Source organism: Vanrija albida (assembly GCF_041260175.1).
Source record: "Vanrija albida strain AlHP1 chromosome Unknown contig_2, whole genome shotgun sequence".
NCBI lineage: Eukaryota > Fungi > Basidiomycota > Tremellomycetes > Trichosporonales > Trichosporonaceae > Vanrija > Vanrija albida.
This window is the reverse complement of record NW_027191421.1, coordinates 2,447,829-2,469,906: the sequence shown is the minus strand read 5'-3', so window position 1 is coordinate 2,469,906 and position 22,078 is coordinate 2,447,829. Positions and strand designations below refer to the sequence as shown.

The 22,078-nt window shown below is 63.3% G+C and overlaps 7 protein-coding genes and 1 non-coding gene across 8 annotated transcripts; 4 read left to right on the top strand and 4 right to left on the bottom strand.

The window, feature by feature from the left end:
• Window positions 1-176: 176 nt before the first annotated feature.
• Window positions 177-1,033, top strand: Q8F55_002615 (uncharacterized protein; the record flags this gene model as incomplete). The annotated part of the gene is made up of 2 exons (XM_069351208.1): window positions 177-836; window positions 878-1,033. The coding sequence occupies 2 exons, from the start codon at window positions 177-179 to the stop codon at window positions 1,031-1,033; spliced, it is 816 nt and encodes a 271-aa protein (XP_069211594.1).
• A 335-nt stretch (window positions 1,034-1,368) lies between these two features.
• Q8F55_002614 (uncharacterized protein) lies at window positions 1,369-4,027 on the bottom strand (the record flags this gene model as incomplete). The annotated part of the gene is made up of 4 exons (XM_069351207.1): window positions 1,369-1,903; window positions 1,972-2,919; window positions 2,972-3,238; window positions 3,762-4,027. The coding sequence occupies 4 exons, from the start codon at window positions 4,025-4,027 to the stop codon at window positions 1,369-1,371; spliced, it is 2,016 nt and encodes a 671-aa protein (XP_069211593.1).
• Window positions 4,028-7,477: 3,450 nt separating this feature from the next.
• Window positions 7,478-9,495, top strand: MET13 (methylenetetrahydrofolate reductase (NAD(P)H) met13; the record flags this gene model as incomplete). Its single annotated transcript, XM_069351206.1, has 4 exons — window positions 7,478-7,564; window positions 7,633-7,804; window positions 7,883-8,644; window positions 8,705-9,495. 4 exons carry the CDS (start codon window positions 7,478-7,480, stop codon window positions 9,493-9,495), a joined length of 1,812 nt encoding a protein of 603 aa, XP_069211592.1.
• Window positions 9,496-10,176: 681 nt separating this feature from the next.
• Window positions 10,177-10,261, bottom strand: Q8F55_002612. Its single transcript has one exon. It is a non-coding gene; the product is annotated as a tRNA-Val (tRNA).
• A 312-nt stretch (window positions 10,262-10,573) lies between these two features.
• Q8F55_002611 (uncharacterized protein) lies at window positions 10,574-11,829 on the top strand (the record flags this gene model as incomplete). The annotated part of the gene is made up of 5 exons (XM_069351205.1): window positions 10,574-10,713; window positions 10,755-10,850; window positions 10,884-11,380; window positions 11,415-11,725; window positions 11,761-11,829. 5 exons carry the CDS (start codon window positions 10,574-10,576, stop codon window positions 11,827-11,829), a joined length of 1,113 nt encoding a protein of 370 aa, XP_069211591.1.
• A 177-nt stretch (window positions 11,830-12,006) lies between these two features.
• Q8F55_002610 (uncharacterized protein) lies at window positions 12,007-13,972 on the bottom strand (the record flags this gene model as incomplete). The annotated part of the gene is made up of 5 exons (XM_069351204.1): window positions 12,007-12,544; window positions 12,592-13,408; window positions 13,452-13,569; window positions 13,737-13,780; window positions 13,831-13,972. The coding sequence occupies 5 exons, from the start codon at window positions 13,970-13,972 to the stop codon at window positions 12,007-12,009; spliced, it is 1,659 nt and encodes a 552-aa protein (XP_069211590.1).
• A 1,037-nt stretch (window positions 13,973-15,009) lies between these two features.
• Window positions 15,010-16,080, top strand: Q8F55_002609 (uncharacterized protein; the record flags this gene model as incomplete). The annotated part of the gene is made up of 4 exons (XM_069351203.1): window positions 15,010-15,308; window positions 15,342-15,519; window positions 15,606-15,866; window positions 15,919-16,080. 4 exons carry the CDS (start codon window positions 15,010-15,012, stop codon window positions 16,078-16,080), a joined length of 900 nt encoding a protein of 299 aa, XP_069211589.1.
• A 98-nt stretch (window positions 16,081-16,178) lies between these two features.
• Window positions 16,179-21,414, bottom strand: Q8F55_002608 (uncharacterized protein; the record flags this gene model as incomplete). Its single annotated transcript, XM_069351202.1, has 8 exons — window positions 16,179-19,312; window positions 19,361-19,444; window positions 19,483-19,821; window positions 19,867-20,001; window positions 20,045-20,153; window positions 20,193-20,627; window positions 20,667-21,171; window positions 21,311-21,414. 8 exons carry the CDS (start codon window positions 21,412-21,414, stop codon window positions 16,179-16,181), a joined length of 4,845 nt encoding a protein of 1,614 aa, XP_069211588.1.
• Between the last annotated feature and the right edge of the window lie 664 nt (window positions 21,415-22,078).

The window sequence follows — 22,078 nt, the reverse complement described above, 5'->3', positions numbered from 1 at the left end:
TCGCTTTCCCGCCCTCGCCACTCGACTCCTCCTCCTCCTCATCATCCAGCCAACACCCGCCCCAACCTGACTCGCATCATCTCAAAGTCGATCCAAACCCAAAGAAAGAGTACATTCCCAGCACCCCTCCCACCGGCGTGAAGCAACACCACCCCCCAACGCAGCCCCCACCCCCCATGCCGAAACCCACCTTCGCCTCCCTCGCCCCCTCGCCCACAAACCCCACCTTCCTCCGCGTCCACTCGCGCGCGTCCGCCTCCCCGCTCCTCTGGACGGGCGACGCCGCGACCTCGGGCTTCAGCGCGCGCAACGGCAACCTGGCGGCGCTCACGCCGTCGTCCTACGCGGCCTCGCTCGCGGCGCGGGACCCCCCGACGCCGTGGGCGGGGTGGAAGGACAACACGTACACCGCGACCTCGGCCCTCGACCACCTCGTGCGCCGCAGCCCCCCGTTCCTGCCCGACACCCACGCGGCCGACGACGGCAGCCCGTGGATCAGCACGACGCGCAGCCTCACCTGGGCGGTGTGGGAGGTCGCGCGCCGCCTCTCGCCCCCTCCGGCGCCGGTGCATGCCTTCGTGGTCGCCCAACCCGCGGCCGAGGCGCGCGTCGAGCTCGCCGTCATCTCCCCCGGGGAGGAGGCGTGCCTCGACCCCCTCCCCCTCGTCCGGGGGCTGTGGCGCGCGCGCGGGGACGGCGAGGGCGGCAAACTCACGGGTAACCAGCGCGACGCGCTCCAGGCCGCCGAGTTTGCCGCGCGCGCGTGCGACGAGACGCTCTTCTACGGCCGTATTTTCGCGAGCAGCGTGCTCGCCAACTATGAGTTTACGCGCGGCGTGCGTGCGCGCGCGGGAGGAGTGAGGTGCTGACGACCCAGGACATACCCATCGCGCTGCCGGCCTACTTCTTCCGCCACGAGCTTCGGCCGGCCGAGGACTGGGTCGACGCCCTCGTCTGGCGGCCCGACGTGCACAGCTTTCCTCAGGCCCTCGACCTCCTCCAGGCTAGCCGCCGCGTGCACAACGACCAGTAGCGAGGTGCGGCGCGGCGACTGCACGCAGGGCCGCGGCGACAGCGCTCCGTGACGCGTGGCTGGACGCCGCACCGCCGCGTCACCACTCGGCTTCGCCACTCGGCTTTGACGTGGCAACCACCCCGACACGACACATGCCAGGCGGCCACAGCCCACCGCACACCGCACACCGCAACCCCCTCCCCGCCCCCCGCCCCTTTACATACTGACATATGCATTCAATTGCACTATTACGCCGCGGCGGCTGCTATGCTTCTTGCGTGTGACGTCCGCAGACGTCGATAACCCATTGAAACGAACACAAAAAGCATCCGTCTATAACCTCGCACCGCCTTTCAGCGGCCGTGGTCGGTGGCAAGCCCAGTGTCAACCGTCAGAGAGGGCTTGGACTTTTGGCCAGGTGGAGACCACCCGCGAGAGGGACCTGGACTTGGCGAAGAACGGGAAAAGTCGGCAATGTTGGTATACGAGTTCTGCGCAGACAGGAGGAACGGAGTGCCCGGGTTGCTGCTGCCACCATTGTAGCTTCCGCGCGACGTCAGCTGCGGCGCCCGCAGGTCGGTAGCCGAGGTACGGCGCGAGCCGGGGCGAGAGCCTCCGAGGCTGAGGAGGTTGATGATGCTCGACGTGCGCGAGGGCGGCTGGGGCTCGCCCAGGATCGGGGCGCTCGTCGGGATAGGCGACCCAGGAGCAACGGCAACCGAGGTACGAGGTGCCACGTCGGGCAGCGAGTTGGGGGCGTTGTACAGGTACGTCGCCGCCAGCACGATGCCCGCGCCAAGGACAAAGGAAAACGTGATCGGGTAGTTGAACAGCGCAACAGACGCCATGAACGAGATGATGATCGACAGCGACGTGGCGAACCCTTTCCTGTGGCAGTGTGAGCAATCAATCCTGTGCTTGCCTTGCTTGCCCTCGCCGCAGCAGTTTGCACTCACATGATGTTGTCGCTGTAGCGGATGACCAGGGCCGTGATCAGACCGCCAAACGTCTGGGTGAGGACGGTGCCCCACGCCCAGCCGTTGAAGTTGGCAAACTTGGACGCAACTCCCTCTGCCCACGACATGCCGTCGGGCGCACCAGCGAAGATGATCGGGATGAAGGCGGGGACAAGCGAGAAGAGCGACAGCTGCGTGTTGCGAACCCAGAGGTCGGGCGCGGGGCTGGAGCCGCTGTTGCTCTTGAGGAGAAGCTCAAAGTAGACGCCTGCGAGGCCCGAGGTGATGCACGCCAGGGTGACGGCCAGGAAGCCACGGAACGGGTGCATGACACGCTCGATGTGCTCGGTCGGGATCGTGCTTCGTAGGGCCTTGTCATCGGCGACGGGGGGCGAGGGTGCCGAGTGCGAAGGCGGGCCAGAGACCGAGACACTCTGGAGCTGGACAATGCCGACGCCGAGGGCGAGCATGAACAGAGCAGCCCACTTGGGACGGCTAAGGCGCTTGTTGAGGAGGACGACCGAGAAGAATGCCGTGGTGAGAATCTTCATCTGGTACGTCACCTGGAAGGTCGCGACGTCGAGGTTGGAGGCAGCAACGTATTGCAGGTTGTTCTGGATCACATAGAGCACGGCGGGAATGGCGAGCTTGGGGCAGTCTGAGCTGAAGATGGCACGTCCGAGCGCACGCAGGCGGCTTGGGTGGAGGACGGTCAGGCCGCCGGGGACGGCCGACCGTGTGGCCTCCTTCTCTTGCCATGATGCCGGTTCGGCGTTCATTGTCGTGTCGATCTTTTTGAGTGCGATCAAAACCGAGATGGAGCCCTTGAGTAACTCGTTGAGCAACACGGCCGCGGCGGCAGAGTATGTCCTCTCGGGGGGTGTCGACACTCGCGAGTAGTGCATGATGATGGTGAGGAAGGCATTTTGGAGTGCGAGCGTTATCAGGCTGCAGGGGTCAGTTTCAGCGCCAGATCACCATTCAACCGTTGTCAACTCACGAGACCCATTTGAGCTCAATGCCAAAGATCTTGGGCGGTCCGCTGTTATCGCGCTGCGGCTGGGGTGCAGCGACCTGGGTAGGAATATACCTCGGTGCCTTCTCATCGATCGTGTTTGCCCTCGCAAACGAATTGGACGAGGCGACACCGAGACCCGAGCGGTCGATGTTGGAGCGAGGCTGGGTTAAGGCCTCGTAGGTGGGGATCGTCGGGAGGGTGCTGGGCTGGGCCGGCGATGTGGGAGGCGATGAGGTGAAGGACATTGCCCTGCTTGGTGGAACCGACATTGCAGGTGATCGCGGGGGAGGAGTAGGTGCAGATGGGTGTGGTAGCGAGGGAAGACTTGTCAGTGAGCGTCGGCGAAAGGGTCGTGGGCGTGGTGCGTGCATGGTGATGAAATCGACAGGAAACGATTTGGGACAGCGAGGTAAACGAATGGATAATGGGTTGACGCAGCAGCGATGCCCAAAGATTTGAGCAATGCGCGTGCAGTGGTAGGTGAGAGTGAGGAGGGAAGGAAGGGAGGGAAGGCAAGGAAGGGGGAGGTGGGGCCTTGGGCACAAGCAACAACGCGCGCGCGCGCGTGTGTGTGAGTGGGAGTGAGGAAGGCGACCAACGGGACGCGCTCAGCCGTGGCTTGTGAGCGAGCCGGCAACTTTCGTGTCGCCTGGCGTCGGTGCCAACAAAGCTCAAACACTTGCAATCCACATGGGTGGTGGATGGGGGAAGGGACGAGAGCCAGGAGAGCCAGGCGGCGCCAGGCGCCAGCAGCACAACACACGACACTTACCTCGACAGGCGGCGCTTTGGGCGCGTAACGCCCACTTCCCTCCCGCCTACTTTACCAGTCGTCTCTTCGCGCTCCTTTTCACGCATCACCAGTCCCTCGTCGTGGTCACGGTCATCGCGTAAACCACCGGCGAGGGACAGACGGCGCGCGCTGGAGCCAGCGAGGCTTGGGCCCGTGCTCGTGCTCGAGGGGGGTGCCGACGACGCGCCCGTGGTCCCACGACGCACGGCGCCCCGCCCAATCGGCGAAATGGGTACAGGCGACATGGGAGCGCCAGGGGTTGGGCAAGAGTGGGATCGAGGACGCGGCAGTTTGGCTGTTGGGGTCGACGTGCAGGGGCGTTTAGAGGGGGGGTAAGACTCGATGTGTGGGGGTCAAAGCAATAGATGGTGTGTAGGGGAGATTGGACTTGTTGCGCGATGCGATGGGGGGCGAGTGTTGGAGTGTTGAATGACGATGCTCGCTTGTCACTGGACGGATAGGAAAGCGCGCGCGCGTGTAGTAGCCAAAAACCTGGTGCAGTGTTGTGATCGACACGGGCAGGCGGGCAGGCCGGGGGCAAGGGCGAGGCGATGAGAGTAATGCGCGTGACTTTGTCGTCGTCGCGATGCTCTTTTGCTCTTGCTTGCCGCAGTGTGCTGTGTGTGTGCGGTGTGTGCCTTTCAGAGCCAGGCGGCGGAAGGGCCGAGTGGGAGTGGTGGGTCGGTGGGGTGCCAGAGGGGACAGCCGGGAACGATACCAAGGGGGGGAGGGGGTGAGGGGATTGCACCGCCGCTCCGTGAAACGCGCTCTGGCTGGCTGGCACTGGCTGGTTGGTTGGCTGCCTAGGATTCTACCGAAGCGATCCAACGGACCTGTTGCCGCGACGGGGACCTGGTCCTGGCTGGGCGAGACAAGGGGGGGAGGAGGGGGAGAGGGGCGGGCGCGGGGTTGTCGGTCGTCTGCCGCGGGGGGGATGTCTCTCTGTGTGTACGTCTGTCGGTGGTGTGCTTCAAACACGCGCCGGCGCCGCTTTGACCTTTTGGCGTGTCTAGTCTAGTGGGTGTGTTTCAACAAGTGAAGCCAAAGGGGGGGCGAGCCGGGGGGGGGACGGGGGGTGAGGGGGGGTGAGCAAGAGGCGCGAAGGGCCGAGCACCACCAGGCCGATGGAGTGGGTCCGTGCGCCGTAGTGGTGGTGGTGGTGGAGGACGAGGTGGAAGGAAGGGGGGCAACGACAACCCAAGGGCTGTTGACAATGATTGTTTTCAACAAAGATGGCGATGGCGCACTCGTTCGGGTTTGGATTGCGCCTGTGGTGGTTTGCTACAACGACGCAGTGCAGTGGTGCTGGTGCTACAAGCAGCGAGCAACGACGTTGGTTCGCGCTGCTGCTGTCTCTGGTGCTGGTGCTGGTGCGGGGACGAAGGGGAACAAGGGGGATAAGGGCACGCACGAGACCCAAGCAGTCCCTAGGCAGAACGGGGGGGAGGGGAGGAGGGAGAGGGGGAGCGGGGCGGACGGACGACGCGCGCGCGAGGCAGGAAGAGGCAAAAGGGCCGAAAAACTGGCGCCAGGCCGCCAACTGCCGTACTTTCCTAACTTGATCCTAACACTGGATCCTGCCTGCCTGGCCAACCACGGCAAAATCCAAACGAGCCGTCTACAGCCAGTCTCGTGCTGCGCAGCGAATGCACCATGTCATGGCCAAATAGACGCTCGCTGCCTGCTGCTGGCTGCCGCTCATGGCGCCGCCTCCGCCACCACTACCACCACCACGGCCACTACTGGCGCGATGGACAGAGTGTGGCCCACGACTCTGCCGCTCTGGCTTTCAGGGTGGCCTGCCTCTCGCAGTCACTGTTGATGCGCAAAAAAAATGCCAGTCAGCTCCAGCAAATAGGGGCTTGCTCGTAGAGCAGACGTAGATGGTCAAACGCATACGAAGCTCAATCTGCGCGCGCGGGGGCAAGGTTTGGGCAGCACCGCACCGCCTACGCTAGCAAAGGGTCGACTGCGATACAGGCCACCAGAGGCCCCGTAACAACGCAGCAGAGTGTGCATGTGCCCAGGGTTCACCGTCCGAGACCCAGACACTGCACTGCCTGCGCACACTTGCACCCCTTTGCCTCCACGCGGTAGCGGGCGAAAAAAAGCGGGGTTGGCTCGCAGTCGAGCGTCATAAGTCCGCACCCGAGACGCTAGGAGGCAGGCAGGTACCGATGCTGCGCGCGGCGGCTTTGCATTCCTTTGAGACGAGATGTCAACAACGCACACCGGGATCGATCCAGGAGGCACCAAGAGTGGCGACGGACAGTGGCGCCCGGCGCCGCTGCGCCAGGGTGGGGCCGGAGGTACAATGCAGAGCGGACGCGAGAGGAGCAAAGCGACGCCTCGACGCCGGGTGGGGGGTAGGGGCCGCCCTGCTTGTTATTGCCAGTGGGCCGCTCGATAGAGGAGCGTGCTTCGAGCCGTGATCGCGTCGACGGACAGCGACACCGCTAGCCGTTGCATGCAAGGTCGCCCTAGCCGTTGCATGCAAGGTCGCGCACCCCCGCTCGCCCGAGCGTCGCCACGACGACGGCGTGCTGCGCGTTCGTCGCCCACTGCCCCGCCTCCTCGTCGTGCATCCCACCCCGCCCACGCGGGGTCGCGAGCCCGCTCGAACTTGCCCAAAACGTGCGAGCCCCCGCGCTCTGGTTGGCTTATGATAAGACCGCTGTTTAGCGTAATGCGCGAGTGCCAAGAGATTCAGAACTGCGGGACGAGATTCTCCCGGCCACATGCGAGCGGGGGAGGGGGCAATGCGGCGCGGCGCGGCGCAAGGGAAGGAAGTCGTGTTGCGTGCTCACTCTGGGTGGTCGGCAGGCAGCTAGCTTTGCTACGCGTCAACGACAACGGGCATTCTCCAACATCTGCCACTTGTGCTCGCTGACGAAGTGCCCCAGTTGTATCGAGCCTCGACCGCTCACCCGACAGCGAGGAACGGCAGTGAGGAACGAGGCCAGACCGGCCGATGCCGTTGGCCCGCGAGCAGTTGTTACCCCACAATGTGCGGGCGTCTACGTGCGGCGCGCCATCTGGAGCAACGGCGATTGAAGGAAGGCGAGATCGTGAGGTGCATGGCACGTGATGTCTCACGCGACTATGCTTCCGCCTTGAGACGGAGGCAAATCCATCTCGCTCGAGTGATGGGCCGATGGTGGGGTGACTGGCGGCGGCGGCGTCTGGCTGGTGTGTCTCCGACGACGCGGTCTGCCGCCACTCGTCCAAGGGTCCATTGACACTGTAGCGTCTCGCGGGTGCACACTGTAGCTGTCCAGGCACGACGAAATCCGAGTCACCGTTGTAGCGCCCGCCCACCCTTGTGCCCTTGTCGCTGTCGTGACCGACTCAGAATCCGAATCTCGAACTATGGAAAAGTCGGCCGGCCAGCGACACCACGAGCCAGTGACGACCAAGTCGATCGCACCACACCATCAACGACTCCATCTACATCTCACTCTTCTTGCTCGTATCACCCTGCGAGCAACAACAAGCCTCTCAAAACAAACCAAAGCGACTGCTCCAACAACCAGCCGCACGGGTCACGCCTAGCGCCTCCTGACCATCCTAGGCCCCGTCATCACAGAGGCTTACCCCACCACCACCACCCCACCACCCCTCCACCCGGACCCACGTTTGTCGGCCACCACGACACACGACACGTCGACTAAACCCACACCGTCACATTCAACACCATGAAGATTACTGAAAAGCTCGCAAAGGCCGAGCGTGAGGGACGCCCCTTCTGGAGCTTTGAGTACTTTCCGCCTCGTACAGCCCAGGTATGTCGACGGCCAACGCCGCGCTGCCTTCCTCGCCGGCGTCCCCGACCTCTGCTAACACCTCGCAGGGCCTCCAGAACCTCTATGACCGTATCGAGCGCATGCGCCTCCTCGGCCCAGAGTTCATCGACATCACCTGGGGAGCTGGCGGCAAGAACGCCGACCTCACCTCGTCCCTCGTCCAGGTCTGCCAGGAGTCGATTGGCATCGAGACATGTATGCACCTGACCTGCACCGAGAGTGAGTACGGCCATGTGTGCGGGGTGGTCGTCTGCCCTGCATCACAGCTCGCCCCGGGCGTGTGCTGACAGCTCCCAGTGCCCATGGAGAAGGTCGAGTGGGCCCTCCAGCAGGCCAAGCAGTTTGGCTGTCAGAACATCCTGGCGATGCGCGGCGACCCCCCAGCCGGTGCTTCCAAGTGGGAGCCGACACCCGGTGGCTTCGCATACGCTGTCGATCTCGTTCGATACATCCACAAGCACTACCCCGGCGACTTCTGTGTCGCTGTTGCCGGTTTCCCTCAGGGCCACCCCGAGACGCCTGACACCGAGGAGGGCCGCCACCAGGAGATGCTCTGGCTCAAGGAGAAGGTCGACGCTGGCGCCGACTTCATCTTCACGCAGATGTTCTACGACGTCGACATCCTGTTCGACTGGGTCAAGCGTGTGCGCTCGTACGGCATCACGGTCCCCATTATCCCTGGTATCATGCCCATTCAGAACTGGGGCAAGTTCCAGACCTGGGTCCAGAGAGAGTCGATTGTCGTGCCCGACCACTTCTACGAGGCGCTCAACCCTGTTGTTGGCGACGACGAGCAGGTCAGAGCCGTCGGCACCAAGCTCGTTGCCGACATGTGCCGCAAGATTCTCGCCAACGAGGAGTGTGGCATCAAGGGTCTCCACGTCTACACCCTCAACCTCGAGAAGGGTGCGCGCATGCTCCTCGAGGAGCTCAACTTTGAGAGCCGCCGCGAGCAGGTCGCCCCTCTGCCTTGGCGCCCCTCGCTCACCCCCCACCGTCGCCAGGAGACGATCCGTCCCATCTTCTGGGCCAACCGCGTCCAGTCGTACCTTTCGAGGAGTGAGTCACCCACACACGCGCACATCTTCCTTGCGGGATGATTGGCTGACTAGATTACAGCTGCCGACTGGGACGAGTTCCCGAACGGACGTTGGGGCGACTCGCGTTCGCCGGCCTACGGTGACCTTGACGGTTACCCTGTCCAGCTTGGTATCACTGCCGAGCAGGCGCAGAAGCTCTGGGGCAACCCCACGTCGGTCAAGGACATTGCCGACCTCTTTGCTGGCTTCTGCCGTGGCACCGTTGAGAAGCTCCCATGGTCGTCGTCGCCGCCTGCCTCGGAGACGTCGGTCATCACCGAGCAGTTAGCGCGCATGAACCAGGAGGGCTACCTCACCATCAACTCGCAGCCTGCCGTCGACGGTGCCCGCTCGGACGACAAGGTCCACGGCTGGGGTCCCGCCGGCGGTTACGTCTACCAGAAGGCGTACCTCGAGTTCTTTGTCTCGCCTGAGCTGCTCGAGCCCCTGATCCGCCGTATCGAGGGCGACTCGCGCTTCACCTACCACGCCGTCAGCAAGGTGGGCGACCTGCGCACCAACACGCACTCTGAGGGCCCCAACGCTGTCACCTGGGGTGTCTTCCCCGGCAAGGAGATTGTCCAGCCCACCATTGTCGAGACCGTGTCGTTCATGGCCTGGAAGGACGAGGCGTTCGAGCTCGGCTCGCTGTGGGCCAACCTCTACCCCGAGGGCTCTGAGACGCGCAAGCTCATCGAGGACGTCATGGCCAACAGCTACCTGGTCAACATTGTCGCCAACAACTTCAAGGACTCGACGGCCATCTTTGAGCCCTTCCTCCTCGACCAAGCCGCCAACGGCAAGCCCAACGGCACGACCAACGGCCACTAAGCGCCGTGCCCCCACGTTGTACATCTAGTCCTCAACGGACAGGAGGCACACGTTCAACTCGTGCTCCTCCACCTCCGCCATACCCGGCTCAACCCATACCTCTCACAGCATACCCGCGATCCGCACCCCACATCATACCCCAGAAGATGGCCATGCCGCTGCCACATCACTGCAATCACACATCCATATTGTCATGAGGTTCAACTCCTCGCGTAAAGTCATGATGCATACGTCGTCCAGTTGACAGGGGGGTCGGGCGTCGAGGCTGACGGCTTGGCCCTCGGCGTCGCGGACAGCTAGGCCGTCGCCATCACGTCACCCGTGCCAAGGGCAGCCTTGCGTGATCGCGCACTTGACCGAGCCCGCCAGGAGCCGTCGGCAGGAGTCAGTCGCCCTGGCCAGCCCTGTGGCACTGCCGGCGGCAGCAGCCCTGGCCGCAGTGCGCAGCAGGTCACCACCGAGCCTATCACGACGAGGGCATTGCAGCTGTCGTGGCGGGGTCATGACTGGCGAGATCGAGATCGAGGCAGTCGCTTGTCACCTCGCACCAGGGGTCCGTGGCGCCACGCTCAAGGCGACCCTTGCGCTCCCTCGCACCCTTCCCCGCCCGCCAATCATCCTCTGCTGGTTACACATCCCGCTGCTCTGCGCGCGAGTAAAAGGTAGAGGAGCTCCTCCGCCTAGCCTTAGTGGGGGTCGAACCCACGACCTCACGCGTTCTCAGGTATTGTGAAGCGTGCGCTCTAACCAACTGAGCTATAAGACTGATTGGTGATTTTGGTGTTTTTTCCAGGGGCGGCGGGGGTTTGGGCTGGCGGGGGGCGTTGGGCGAGGGGTGGGTCGGAGGCGGGTTGGGCGCGGGTTGGACTGCTCGAGTCGCCTTGTCCTATGCACTCCTTGGGCCGTGTGTCCTGCCCGCACAGCGGCCCGAGAAGCACAGTTTGCGCCGACGACAGGACGAGCGAGGCGACGCCAGCGACGCCCAAAGCCCTCGCCCGCCCGCGCCCACGTGACGCACCCCTCCACCCGCCGCCGCCACTCAAACCCGCAACCACCTCCACCCACTTCCTCACACTGCATGCTCGCGAGCCCACGCACCCTCCGCCGCCTGACGCTGCCGACGCGCCACCTCTCGCCGGCCCAGCGCACCCTGCTCTCCGGGCTGCGGATCTACGTCGGCCTCCGACCCAGCCGGCGCGACACCGAGGACAGCGACATGTGAGTTTGCCCAGCTTGCCGGCGACCCCACTCACGCCCAGGCCAAAGGCCGCATTCTACGCCGTCGCGGCCGGCCGCACGCCGGGCATCTACCCCACCTGGGGCGAGGCCGAGGCCCAGGTCAAGGGCTTCACTGGGTGCGTTGTGGCCGCTGGACGAGCTGACGCTAGCGCGCGGTTCAAGAAGTTTCCGAGCGAGGCGGCCGCGCGCGCGTTCGTGCGCGGCGAGGCTGCGCCTGCGGCGGCGCCGTACGCGCGTAGTGGGAAGAGCGACGGTGCATCAGCGGGAGGAAGGGGCGACGGCGCACGTACATCAGCAGGAGGTCGCGATTCGCCGCCGCGCGACGCGCCAGACGGCTCCCTCCCGCCCGAGCTCCAGGCGCTCGCAGCCAAAGGCTTCACGCTCAGCCGAGGCCCGCCGCACCGCCTCGTAGCGTACACAGACGGCAGCGCGCTCGGAAACGGCAAGAAGCGGGCGCGCGCCGGCCTCGGCGTGTTCTGGGGCGGCGTGGGCGAAGCCTACAAGGCCAACCTGGCCGAGCGGGTGCCGGGCGAGCCGCAGACCAACAACCGCGGCGAGCTGCTCAGCATCATCCGCGCGCTCGAGACGTGCCCGTACCCGCTGGTCCCGCTCGAGATCCGCACCGACTCGCAGTACTCTATCAACTGTGCGTGGGCGGCGTGGGCGCGCTAACGACGCAGGCATAACAAAGTTCCTCCCCGGCTGGCTCAAGAACGGGTGGAAGACGTCGACGGGCGAGGTCAAGAACGCCGAGATGATAAAGCACCTGCTCGTGCTGCTGCGCGCGCGCAGCCCCACGGCGCCGGTAAAGTTCAAGTATGTGCGCGGGCACGCGGGGCACGCGGGCAACGAGGCGGCGGATCGGCTGGCGCGCATGGGCGCCGCTGCGGCCGACGTGGCCGAGCGCACCGACTGGCTCGACCCCGACGACGCGAGGGCCGAGGCAGGGGCCAAGGCGAAGGCGAAGCCGCCTTCGGACGTCGAGGTCGAGGTGGGTTCAGCTCACGGCTTGACTGACCCAGCCAGATCGACCCCGAGTGGCTCATGACCGACGAGGAGATGCTGAGATTAGAGCGCGCGCTGGCGGACGAGTAGCTTGTATGTATAATGCAACGGTGCGTGTAGCGTGCGAGTGCGACATTGCGTCGCGTCGCTTCTCCAAAAGCTCCAGAGCTCCGCACACTTCCAAGACAGCTTCATCGCACAACCTAGTATACCAACGCTACGCCACGCACACCACCACTACGCCCCATAACTGCACGTCAGACCCCTCTACACCTCACGGACGTACGCTTTGTCGACGGCCTTGTCCTCGACGTCGTCGCTGCCGCCGTGCGACGGCGCGCGGCTGGGCTTGTCGTCGTTGCCGGCGGCGTACACCTCGACCTCTTCCTGGGTCCACTCCTTGAACTTGAGGCCCTTGTACTCCTTGTACGAGGGCTGGGGGAAGAAGCGCGCGAGGAGGTAGTAGACCAGGCCCGAGGCGACGCCCGAGGTAATAAAGGCAAAGTAGAAGGAGCGCTGGACGCCGATGCTGACGTCGATGGCGCCCATGTTGTGCAGGAAGCCGGCAAAGTTGATGCCCAGCCCGACGAGGTAGGCGACAAACGCGCGCCAGTTGAGGCCGAGCGTGTACCAGTACGGGCCCTGGGGATCGGCCGTGTACATCCACGCGAGGTCGAAGCGGCCCTTGAGGACGATGAAGTAGTCGGTGAGGAGGACGCCGGTGATGGCGAACAGGAAGATCTGGTACGACGCGAGGAAGGAGATGAAGATGGAGGCTGAGCCGAGGAGGAACCAGGGGTTGATGCTGGGGGTGTCAGCGCGTTGTCAACGGCAGTGTCAGCGGCGACTCACGCCAGGGTCAGGATCATGCAGATGGCCATGGCGCGCTTCATGCTGAGGTAGCGCGGGAGGATGGCCGCAATGTCGTTACCCGCGGGGAGCACGTTCTCAAACGCGCACGAGAAGAGGGACGAGTAGCAGAAGCCGAGCGCGATGAAGAAGGCGCCGGCGCGGTACTTGGCATTGTACGTGTCGCTGAGCATCATGTCGAGGTAGGTGAGCGGGTTCCAGATGACCTCGCCGTACGTCTTCTCCGAGCTGCGGGCGACGATGCAGCCGAAGAGGGACACGATGAAATTGGACATGGGAAAGCCGAAGATCTGGCCAAAGATCGGGTCGTTCGGCTTGCGGGCGTTACGCTGCCAGTCGCTCGCGTTGGACGCGAACGTCGAGCACCCAGCGGCCGAGAGGAGCGTGAAGCGCACGATGAGCCACACGCGCTCGCTGCCGTGCGTCGTCGGCTTCTCCCTCAGCTCCTTGCTCACGCCGCCCGAGTGCACGAGGGCCATGGCGAGCATTGCGCAAGAGCTAATGACGTACGCCACCAGCTTGATGTAGATGAGGATGCGCCACTTGGGGATCGAGATGCACAGGATGGCCGCGAGCGCGAGCCAGAAGAGGATCATGCCGATCATGTTTGCCGTGTCGAGCGCGGACGACTTGGGCATGTGGTTCGGCAGCCGCGCGACGCTCGGGAAGATGGCGTGCAGCATGATGTAGACGGCCTGGCCGCCCTGCACGACGTTAACGCCGTTCCACACGACGGCCGACATGGCGCGGTTGAACGCCGGCCACAGGGCGCCGTACACGCCGAACGAGGAGCGGCAGTCTGGGGGGTGTGAGCGGGGTGGGCGCTAGCCCAAGCCACTTACAGACGGGGAAGCCGACGTGGTAGACTGCACCGACGCGACCGTTGAGCACCATGAAGAAGGAGATGAGGAGGAAGCCGAAGAAGTTTACGAGGAGGCCGTCCCACACGGTCATGCCCATCTGGATTTGTTAGGTGCGTCCTGCCTCCACCGTCCGTCCACTGCCACTGCCACTGCCACTCCCCCACTCCACCCCACCTGCCAGGAGCTGTCCACAAATTTATGCAGCGTCCAGAGGTGGGTGGATGCGGCACAACAACCAGCGCAACGACCCCGCAGCACACTCACAGCAAGGTACGTCCCTCCGCTGGTCCAGTTCGCGACGGTGCCCACTGCGCGCGTCAGTCGCCCGCCCGCTCACACCGGCCCACACCCCACGCACCAGCCGAGAACCAGAACGTCGTGAACGTCCAGAAATCCCATGTCCGCCGCTCCGCGGGAATCGGGAGCAGGTCGTCGTTCGACAGGCTCTTCTGCCTATCCGCGGCGCCCTCGACCTCGAGCTTTGGCATCCGGAGCCTCATGGTGGTGGGGTGGGGGGTGGTGGATGGATGATCGCCCGCTAAAGTCTTGCTCGGACAAAGTCTTATAGAATCTCTCTTCAGGCTGGGCAAGACAAGCGAGCCTCTCCCCCCTCCCCTGCCCCCTCGCACTCCAGGAGCGTAGCCCACACGACACCTTATCAGTCTATCGCAGTGTCGCGCGCGACGCCTCTGGCAAAGTGCCACTAAACGTGCCTCGGCTCGCGGGTCCTGAAAACTGCAATTTGCCACAGGCATGGCGGCCGCACCGAGCCAGAATCGGCTATCACAACCCTGGCAAACACCGCATGCTACCACCTGCTCAGTCGTCGCAAAAGCCAAACCTCGCTTGCAGGATTGGGCAGGCGCCGCACACGACCGCACACGACCCGCCGGCGGTACAGGCGGCACCAGGCAAACATGCCGTCCGCACCGCGTGCACACCTGGCCAAGAGCTGGGGCACCTGGAGCACCTGGAGCACCTGACCCACCTGACCTGCTCGAGCTAGCCTCCGCGCTGCACGGGCGAGTGGAGCAGGGCGGGGCGAGCAGCAAGGTTGCGCGCGACCTGGAGCCTGCGGGAGCTGGACCTGCGACTTGGAGCCTGCCCTCGCCCCGCTCCAAGGTCCGCAAGCGAGTTGCGCCTGCGTACTCGCCGACCGCCGAGATCCCAGAGGTGCGGCGCAGCGGCGCCAATCACGTCCGGTCGCATCGGGGTGGGTGGGTGGGTGGATGGGGTGGGTCGCTGGGCAGGCTGGCGACTGCCTCGGCTCTGTGCCGACGCTCGAGGCCGCCGCCTGGAACGATATTGTTCCGGCGCGGCGATGCTCACAGCAAAGATTGGCGCTGGCAGTCGCCGCGCGCAGCTACCGCGCGGTTCCCGCGGTTGCCGGGGCGATAGTGCTATCGAGGTCGCGACTTTTAGTCCTATCTGTCCTTCGGGATAGGAACTGCGTTTGCTGCTGCCTACTCACCGTCGGCACTGATAACATCGGCGCTCATCCCCCGGCCTCACCAGTCTCTAAGCCCCCCCGCCCAAAATGTCGCCCGCAGCCGCAGCCCCCCTCACCGCCACGATCGAGTTCACGCTCCCCGCCACGCGGCTGGACCACGACCCGGCCGTGTACCTCACCTACGATCCCGCCGTGCAGCGCCCCTCTGAGGCGCTGCGCGTCCCCGTCGCCAACCTGCGCGACGAGCTCGAGGCCGGCGCCAGCCTGGCGACAGTGGCGCAGCAGCTCAGCGCGCGCGGCTTCGCCGTCGCGACGCACGCGAGCTCGCACCTCGGCGGCATCCCCAGCGTCGAAGGCACACAGGCGTACCTCGACGAGACGGCCGCGTGAGTGCGTCGCAGTGGCGCCGCTGACCCCAGCCTGCTCAAGGATATCCTCGGGTGCAGCCGCGTGATCGCGTGGAACTCGGTGTGCAGGAAGAACGCGCCGGGCGTCGCGGCCAAGGACGTGCCGCGGCAGCAGGCGCCGGAGAAGGGCTTTGTCCCGAGCGAGCGGCAGCAGCCGGTCGCCTCCATCGCACATGTGGACCAGGACGAGGTGGGTGCGACGACGCGACGCAGTCGCGGCGGCGGGTGGTCGCGACAGAGGCAGAGGTGGGCGAGGCAGAGGCTAACCTGGCCCAGGTCTGGGGCGCAGAGCTCGTGGCCAAGGCCGCCGGGTCCCCCGCCCACACCTTTGCCCGCGCGCAGATCGTCAACCTCTGGCGCCCCCTCTCGGGCCCGGTGACCAACGCGCCGCTCGCCATGCTCTCGTACCACGACATCCAGAGCGACATCTCAAAGCACGGCAGCCAGTTCGGCGTCGGCATGGACATCCACCACCGCACAGGGCAGGGCTGGGCCTACATCCGCCACCAGATGCCCGACGAGGTCGTCTTCCTCAAGGTGAGTGCGCGGCCGTGGCACCGCACAGCGCAGACAGCCTGACACCGCCCAGTGCTTCGACACGGCCCAGGGCGCAGACGGCAGCGCACTCTACTGCGGCCATGTCGCCGTCAAGGTCGACAACGACGCCGACGGCATCGCCCCAGAGCTCGTCGTGCCCCGCGAGAGCATCGAGGTCCGGCTCGTCGCCCTGTGGGACAAGGAGGAGGCATAGGCGAATGACACACCCGCATGCATTCATAGACAAGGCACCTTCACTCAGATCCCTAGCCCCACCTCCAACACGTACACAATGCATCACACCAACACTACCTACGCCTCCATCGCCTCAACCAACTTGCTAAAGTAGCTGTCCGGGTTGTTCTTCAGGTTGTCGGGCGAATCAAACTCGAGCACCTTGCCCGCTCCCAGCACCAGAATCTTGTCATAGTCCATGACAGTCGACAGGCGGTGTGCCACCGTAAGCACAGTCGTCGAGCCCGGCAGAGAGCGGATCGACTTCTGGATGAGCGAGTCGGTGTCAAAGTCGACCGACGCAGTCGCCTCATCGAGGATGAGCACCTTGCTGTTGCGCACCAGCGCACGAGCGAGCGCGACGAGCTGGCGCTGACCCTGCGACAGGTTCGAGCCACCAGCAGTCAGGATCGTGTCGAGCGTCAGTCTCTTGGGCGTCGCACGGCCGTTGCTCGCTCCGCCGCTCTGGCCCAGGCCAGATGCCTGCAGCGCGTCGTTCAACGTCGCGTCGTCGCTCTCGTCAAACGGATCCAGGTTGAAGCGGAGCGTGCCCGACAGCAGGATGGGGTCCTGGGGAATGATCGTCACGTTGGAGCGCAGGTCGTGCAGGTTGACCTTGTCCGTGCGCAGGCCGTCGATGAGCACAGTTCCACTTGTGGGGATCATGCGGAGGAGAGCCAGCGCAAGCGTAGACTTGCCGCTGCCCGTGCGACCGACAATGCCGACCTTCTCTCCGCTCTGGATCCTGATGTTGAGGTTGTCAAGAACAGTAGGGCCGTCGGCAGAGTACTTGGCGCTCAGTTGATTGAGCACAATCTCGCCCGACGTCGGCCACGCCGCAGGCGGCGTCTTGCTCTTCACCGACGCAGGCTCCTGGTCGATGATGAGGTAGTCCTCGATACGCTCGACAGCGTTTCCTTGCACCTCCATTTCGTTGACAAGGCGAACCCAGACAAGGATCATGGACGAAAAGGCAATGGCCTGGAGGAGCGCAAAGCCAGACGTCGCAGGGTCGAGGTGGACGCTGTAGATGAGGAACGCGCCGAGCAACGAGGCAAAAAGACCGCCGAGCATGTCGATGCGGACCGTCACCCATCGGTTGAGGTTGTAGAAGGCCGTGGCCGCACGAGAGTACTTGTCGGCCTTGATCCGAACGTCGCGACGGATCTGCTCCTGTGCGGCGTAGGCGCGAATCGAGACAATGCCGGAGACTGCGGCGGCCAGGGTGGAGAACAGCGGGGTCTTCGCGTTGGACATTTCGCGCTTGACGCTCAACTGGGCATGAATGTAGTACTCTCCAATGATGCCGCCAACGACGCCGATCAGGAGTGCAGGGATGGTGAAGAACTTGACGAAAATGACGACGGCGATGAACTTGATGATCAGACTGAATGTGATTTCCATCACCCAGCAAGCAGTGTCAGTGAATCCAGCGTCAATGTTCTTGATGTCTTTGGTGAACCGTCCGATGATGCGTCCGACCGGAGTCGAGTCGAGGAAACGCATGTAGGCACCAAAGATCTTTGTGACCAGATCCGCGTGGATGGCGCGCGAGGCCTTCACGGCACCGGAGAAGTAGATGAGAGTGGCGGCCGTGACGGTAACCAGGCCCAGGACCACCCAGACCATGTAGAGTCCCAACCAGTACTCAACCGATACCGACTCGGGGTCATCCGTGTTGGCATAGGCTGAGGCCCACAGACCAAGCCAGTATGACTGGAAGGACTGGAGAATCTGGCCAGAGAGGAGAAGACCGAGCGCAATCGTCCAGAACACGGGGCCACCAAACTTGCTGAAGAAGGAAAACAGAGCCCGGCGCGAGATACGACCCTCCGACTTCTCCTCATCCTTCACGAGCTTGGCGGCGGGCTTGGTGGCGACATCGGCGGCAGGCGCTTCGTTGTTGTCGACGGCAGTCGAGTCCGAAGACGGGGAGCCTTCGGCAGCCTTAGGGAGATCGATTTCCGAGCTAGTCGACGACAGGATTGACAAGTCGATGGCACCTGCCTTTGTGACAGTGCCGTCCTCCGTCAAGGTGACCATAAAGCTGGCAGCCCGGGCGGCAAGGTGGATGTGGTGCGTGATAAGAACAATGGTTCGGCCCTTGACCAGGTCTCCCTGGAAGAGATTTTCGAGGATGAAACGCGAGGTCAACGTGTCGAGAGCCGAGAAGATGTCGTCGAGGAGGACAACCGCCGAGTTGACGTACATGGCACGAGCCAGAGTAATACGTGCCTTTTGGCCGCCACTGAGGGTGATGCCCTTCTCTCCAACCTCAGTCTCATCGCCATCCTCGAGAAGCTTGAGGTCGGTCAAGAGACCACAGTCGTGGATGACCTGCTTGTAGCGCGCCTCGTCGTAAGGCTGGCCGAAAAGAATGTTGTCCTTGACAGATGAAGACATGACCCAGCTCTCCTGAGCTGCATAGCTCACACCGCCCTCACGGGGAAGGTGGAAGAACGATCCCTCGCGAGGCTCAAAGTGAAGCTCGCCAATGAGCGCCTTGAGGAAGGTGCTCTTTCCGCTGCCGGTTGGGCCGGTGATGAGGTTGATCTTGCCCTTCTCAAACGTAACATCCGGAACACGCAGGCGGAAGTTGATAATGTTCTCGTTGGTGCTGTCCTCACCCCAGGCAAATGTCGCGTCGTGGATGCGGATCAGGCCCTCGGTCTCAGCCTCAATCTTGGCAGGCGATGTGACCTCGACCGGCGTGGCCACGGCGAACTCGTCGATCATCTCGCTCTCGTGCAGGAACTTGTTAATGCGCTTGAGGGACACATACGAGGTGACAAACTGGCTGACAAAGTAGAAGGACATGAACATCTGGCCCTTGAGGAGCTCAAACACCGTCATGCTGCTGAAGACGGTGGCGACCGTAAGCTTGTTCTTGAAAATGACGGTGTAGGCAGCGAAGGAGACGGCCATGGTGAGAACAGGGAGGAACATGTTGATGAGTTCGATCCAGATGTTGACAACGCGGCGGTCCCAGATGAGCTTGAGCTCCGTCTCGCGCTTGCTAGCGATGCGGGCCTTAATTCTGTCCTCCCAGCCGAACATCTTGATGATGCGGAGCGCGCCGATGGCCTCGGTGACAGAGGCGACACGGGCATCCGTGGCCTCCATTCTGTCGGTCTGAACCTTGGTGGCAAGCTTCGTAGCGTAGCCAGGAATGGGTAAGCCAATGATCATGGTCACGACGCCGAAGAGCGAAGCTAAAGCATATCAGCACCAGCCAGGTTCAATGAACTCTGAGAACGTACCCCAGCCAAGAAGCTTCCAGAGGATAACCAAGCAGAGACCGAGCTGAATGGGCGTGTACACGAACAGGAGAGGGAGGTCGCGGCCTGGGCGATCGTCAGCTTTACCCACGTCCCCTACTCACCATCAACAACCGACTCAATATCCTGAGCCAGCAGCACATTGATCTTGCCAGTGATTCCCTCCTCCTTGGTCTTGGGTGACTCGTCTCCAGAGGCAGACTTCTTGGCAGTCTCGCTCGCCGGAGTGCGGGTACCGTCTCCGCCGTCGGCATCCTCAACCACGATGTCGGGGGTGGTAGAAGCAGGAGGGGTCTCCTCCTCCTCCTCATCGGCTGAGTCCTTCATCCTCAGGCGAAGGGCATGGTCGAAAATGAGCTGGGTGAGGAGAGCCTCGGTGCGAACGAGGGTGCGAGTCATGACGAAGATGTAGTAGTTGAGGGTCAGACTGTTGATCGTCGGAGCTGTTGGTGGTCAGGAGTGTTCATACGCAGCTGGGTTGAACCCACCGAGGAAGAGGAGGGCGACCCAAACAATGGGTCGCACAAGTGCACCCTCGCCGTCGTTCTGCAAGTAGACAAGAATTCCATTGATCGCAAGCGTGGGCAGCACGTCGAAAGCCGCAGCAAGAACACACATGAGACCTGGGGTGGTTAGACAGCGGCAACGAGAGAAGGGAAGACCCACTGCAGATGGCGAACTGGTACCACCATGTGCTGAGAAGGCTCCATAGCAGGTTCTGGGGCTTGAGACCCTTCTCCTTGCGCTTGACGGGGTCCAGGTTCTCAATGTGTTTCTAGGACAGCGTCAGCTTGTCGCGAGCGATGGAACCTACGTTGTACAGGAAGTCGGCGTGGTCATAGTCAGCCAGAGGTGGCATCCCCTCGAGGGGTAACGAGGACACCTTCCAGGCCCTCCAGACCAGGGGAGTCATGAACTCGTAGAAGATGTAGAAGAGGGGCGGCGCGATCTGCTCGGGGTTGATCAGGTCCTCTGGCGTCGGGTTCAGAGGGTCTGCGGGCACGTAGGTGCGGGGGCGCAGGATCGGGATAAGGATGCCCGCGATACCGAGGAGGAAAATGCGCACCCAGGTCACGGGCGTGTTGAGGTCGGTCGGCTCCATGAACGTCGTGAGGATCGGGTAAATGTCGCGGTAGGCAAAGAGGCAGAAGGCGAGGAACAAGAGAATGTCAACATGGGCAGTGAGGCGGCGACGGAGGCGGCCCGGACGGTTTGTGAGCAGGAGGAAGCAGAACAGGAGGTTGTAGGCCTAGACGGGTGAGCAGGTAGCCAACAGAGGTTCACCCACGTAGAACAAGCACGCGCCAAACTCTCCCCACTCGAGAGACGAGAAGTCGTCCACGTTGGACCTGTTCTTTTTCTTCTTCTTCTTCTTCTTCTTTGTCGCGTCGGCAAAGTTGGCGGGGTCCTCGCTGTCATTCTCGTCTGGAGACTCGGCGAGAACAGTCGCATAGATGCTGAGGCCAAGGAGGGCACCAAGAAGGGCAAAGCGGAGGACCTCGAGCGCGACAATCATGGTACCGTGGAGGCGGAGTCTCTTGACATGTGCCTTGAAGTCCTCCCAGAGACCTTTGGTGGGGAGGTACGGCGCGAGGGGCGGTGCTGCCGCGACCTCGATGACCTCGGGCTCATCATCGTCGATGAAGATGGGCTGGCGGGCTGGAGGGAAGACGCGATTACGGATAAAGCGGTAGATGGGAGGGAGCAGGTATGAGAGCAAGAGGGTCGTCGCTGAGATTAAGACGAGGAGGGGGAGGATGTAGAGCGTATGCCGCACGAAGATGGGCTTTGGGCTGCGGGCAACGAGTCAGCGTCGTCCATTGTTCAAAGTTGTGTGGTGGCTGAGAAAGCAGGGCGCCGCCGACGCTGCGGCGCGCGCTGGCGAGCTTGTTTCGGTCTGTGCAGCGACAATGATACGAGATGGCTACTCACTGAGGCTTGGGCTTGCCTTTGCCTCTTGAAAGCGACTCGATAACGGCGTCACCGCCAGCCTTGAAGGCGACCTGGGTGTACGCCAGGACGTCCAAGACTGTCATGGGGCCGTCGGCGTGTTTGTTTGGGAGAGACAGTTGACAAAGTCAAGAGGGGGGTTGTGCGTATCGCAAGTGTGTCTATGATTGATTAAAGGGAGAGGGCGAGTCGAAATGCAATTTCTGAGATCTGAGACTGAGAGGACAAGTCGGGCGAAAGGCTGCGATGGCCAAGACAAGGATGAGACGGGGGCTTGGAGTCGAGCGTCGGTCGCGTTTTCTATGTGACGAGTGGTGCGATGGGGGCTTCGTCGTGTGAGCGGCCAGCGTGTGTCGACAGAGATGAAGTCAAGCCGAGTCAGCTTTTTTGCGTGCTAGCAGTGCAGTGTGCCGGCGGTGTGTGGAATGGGAACGCGCGAGCCAAGGCAGAGCTAGCTAGCGAGGTTGTTGGAGTGGGCCGAGTGGGGTGAGTCCAGTCGTCGCCTGCGCGCCTGTCGCCATCGGCCAGTGGTGGTTGTCTTTTCGTCGGTGCCGAAAACGCGCGCTACGGTCAAGGTGCACCACATGGCCCCTGTCTGCCCACCGCGCCCACCCCTGGCGCCTGGCGATACCGAGCCGTGCCTGACTGGGCACCGCAAGGCCATGACGCGGATGCGGATCTTGCACGACTCAGCACATCACGTGAGCACACTCATGTTGGCAGCACAGAACGATAGACGGGGTAGAGTCA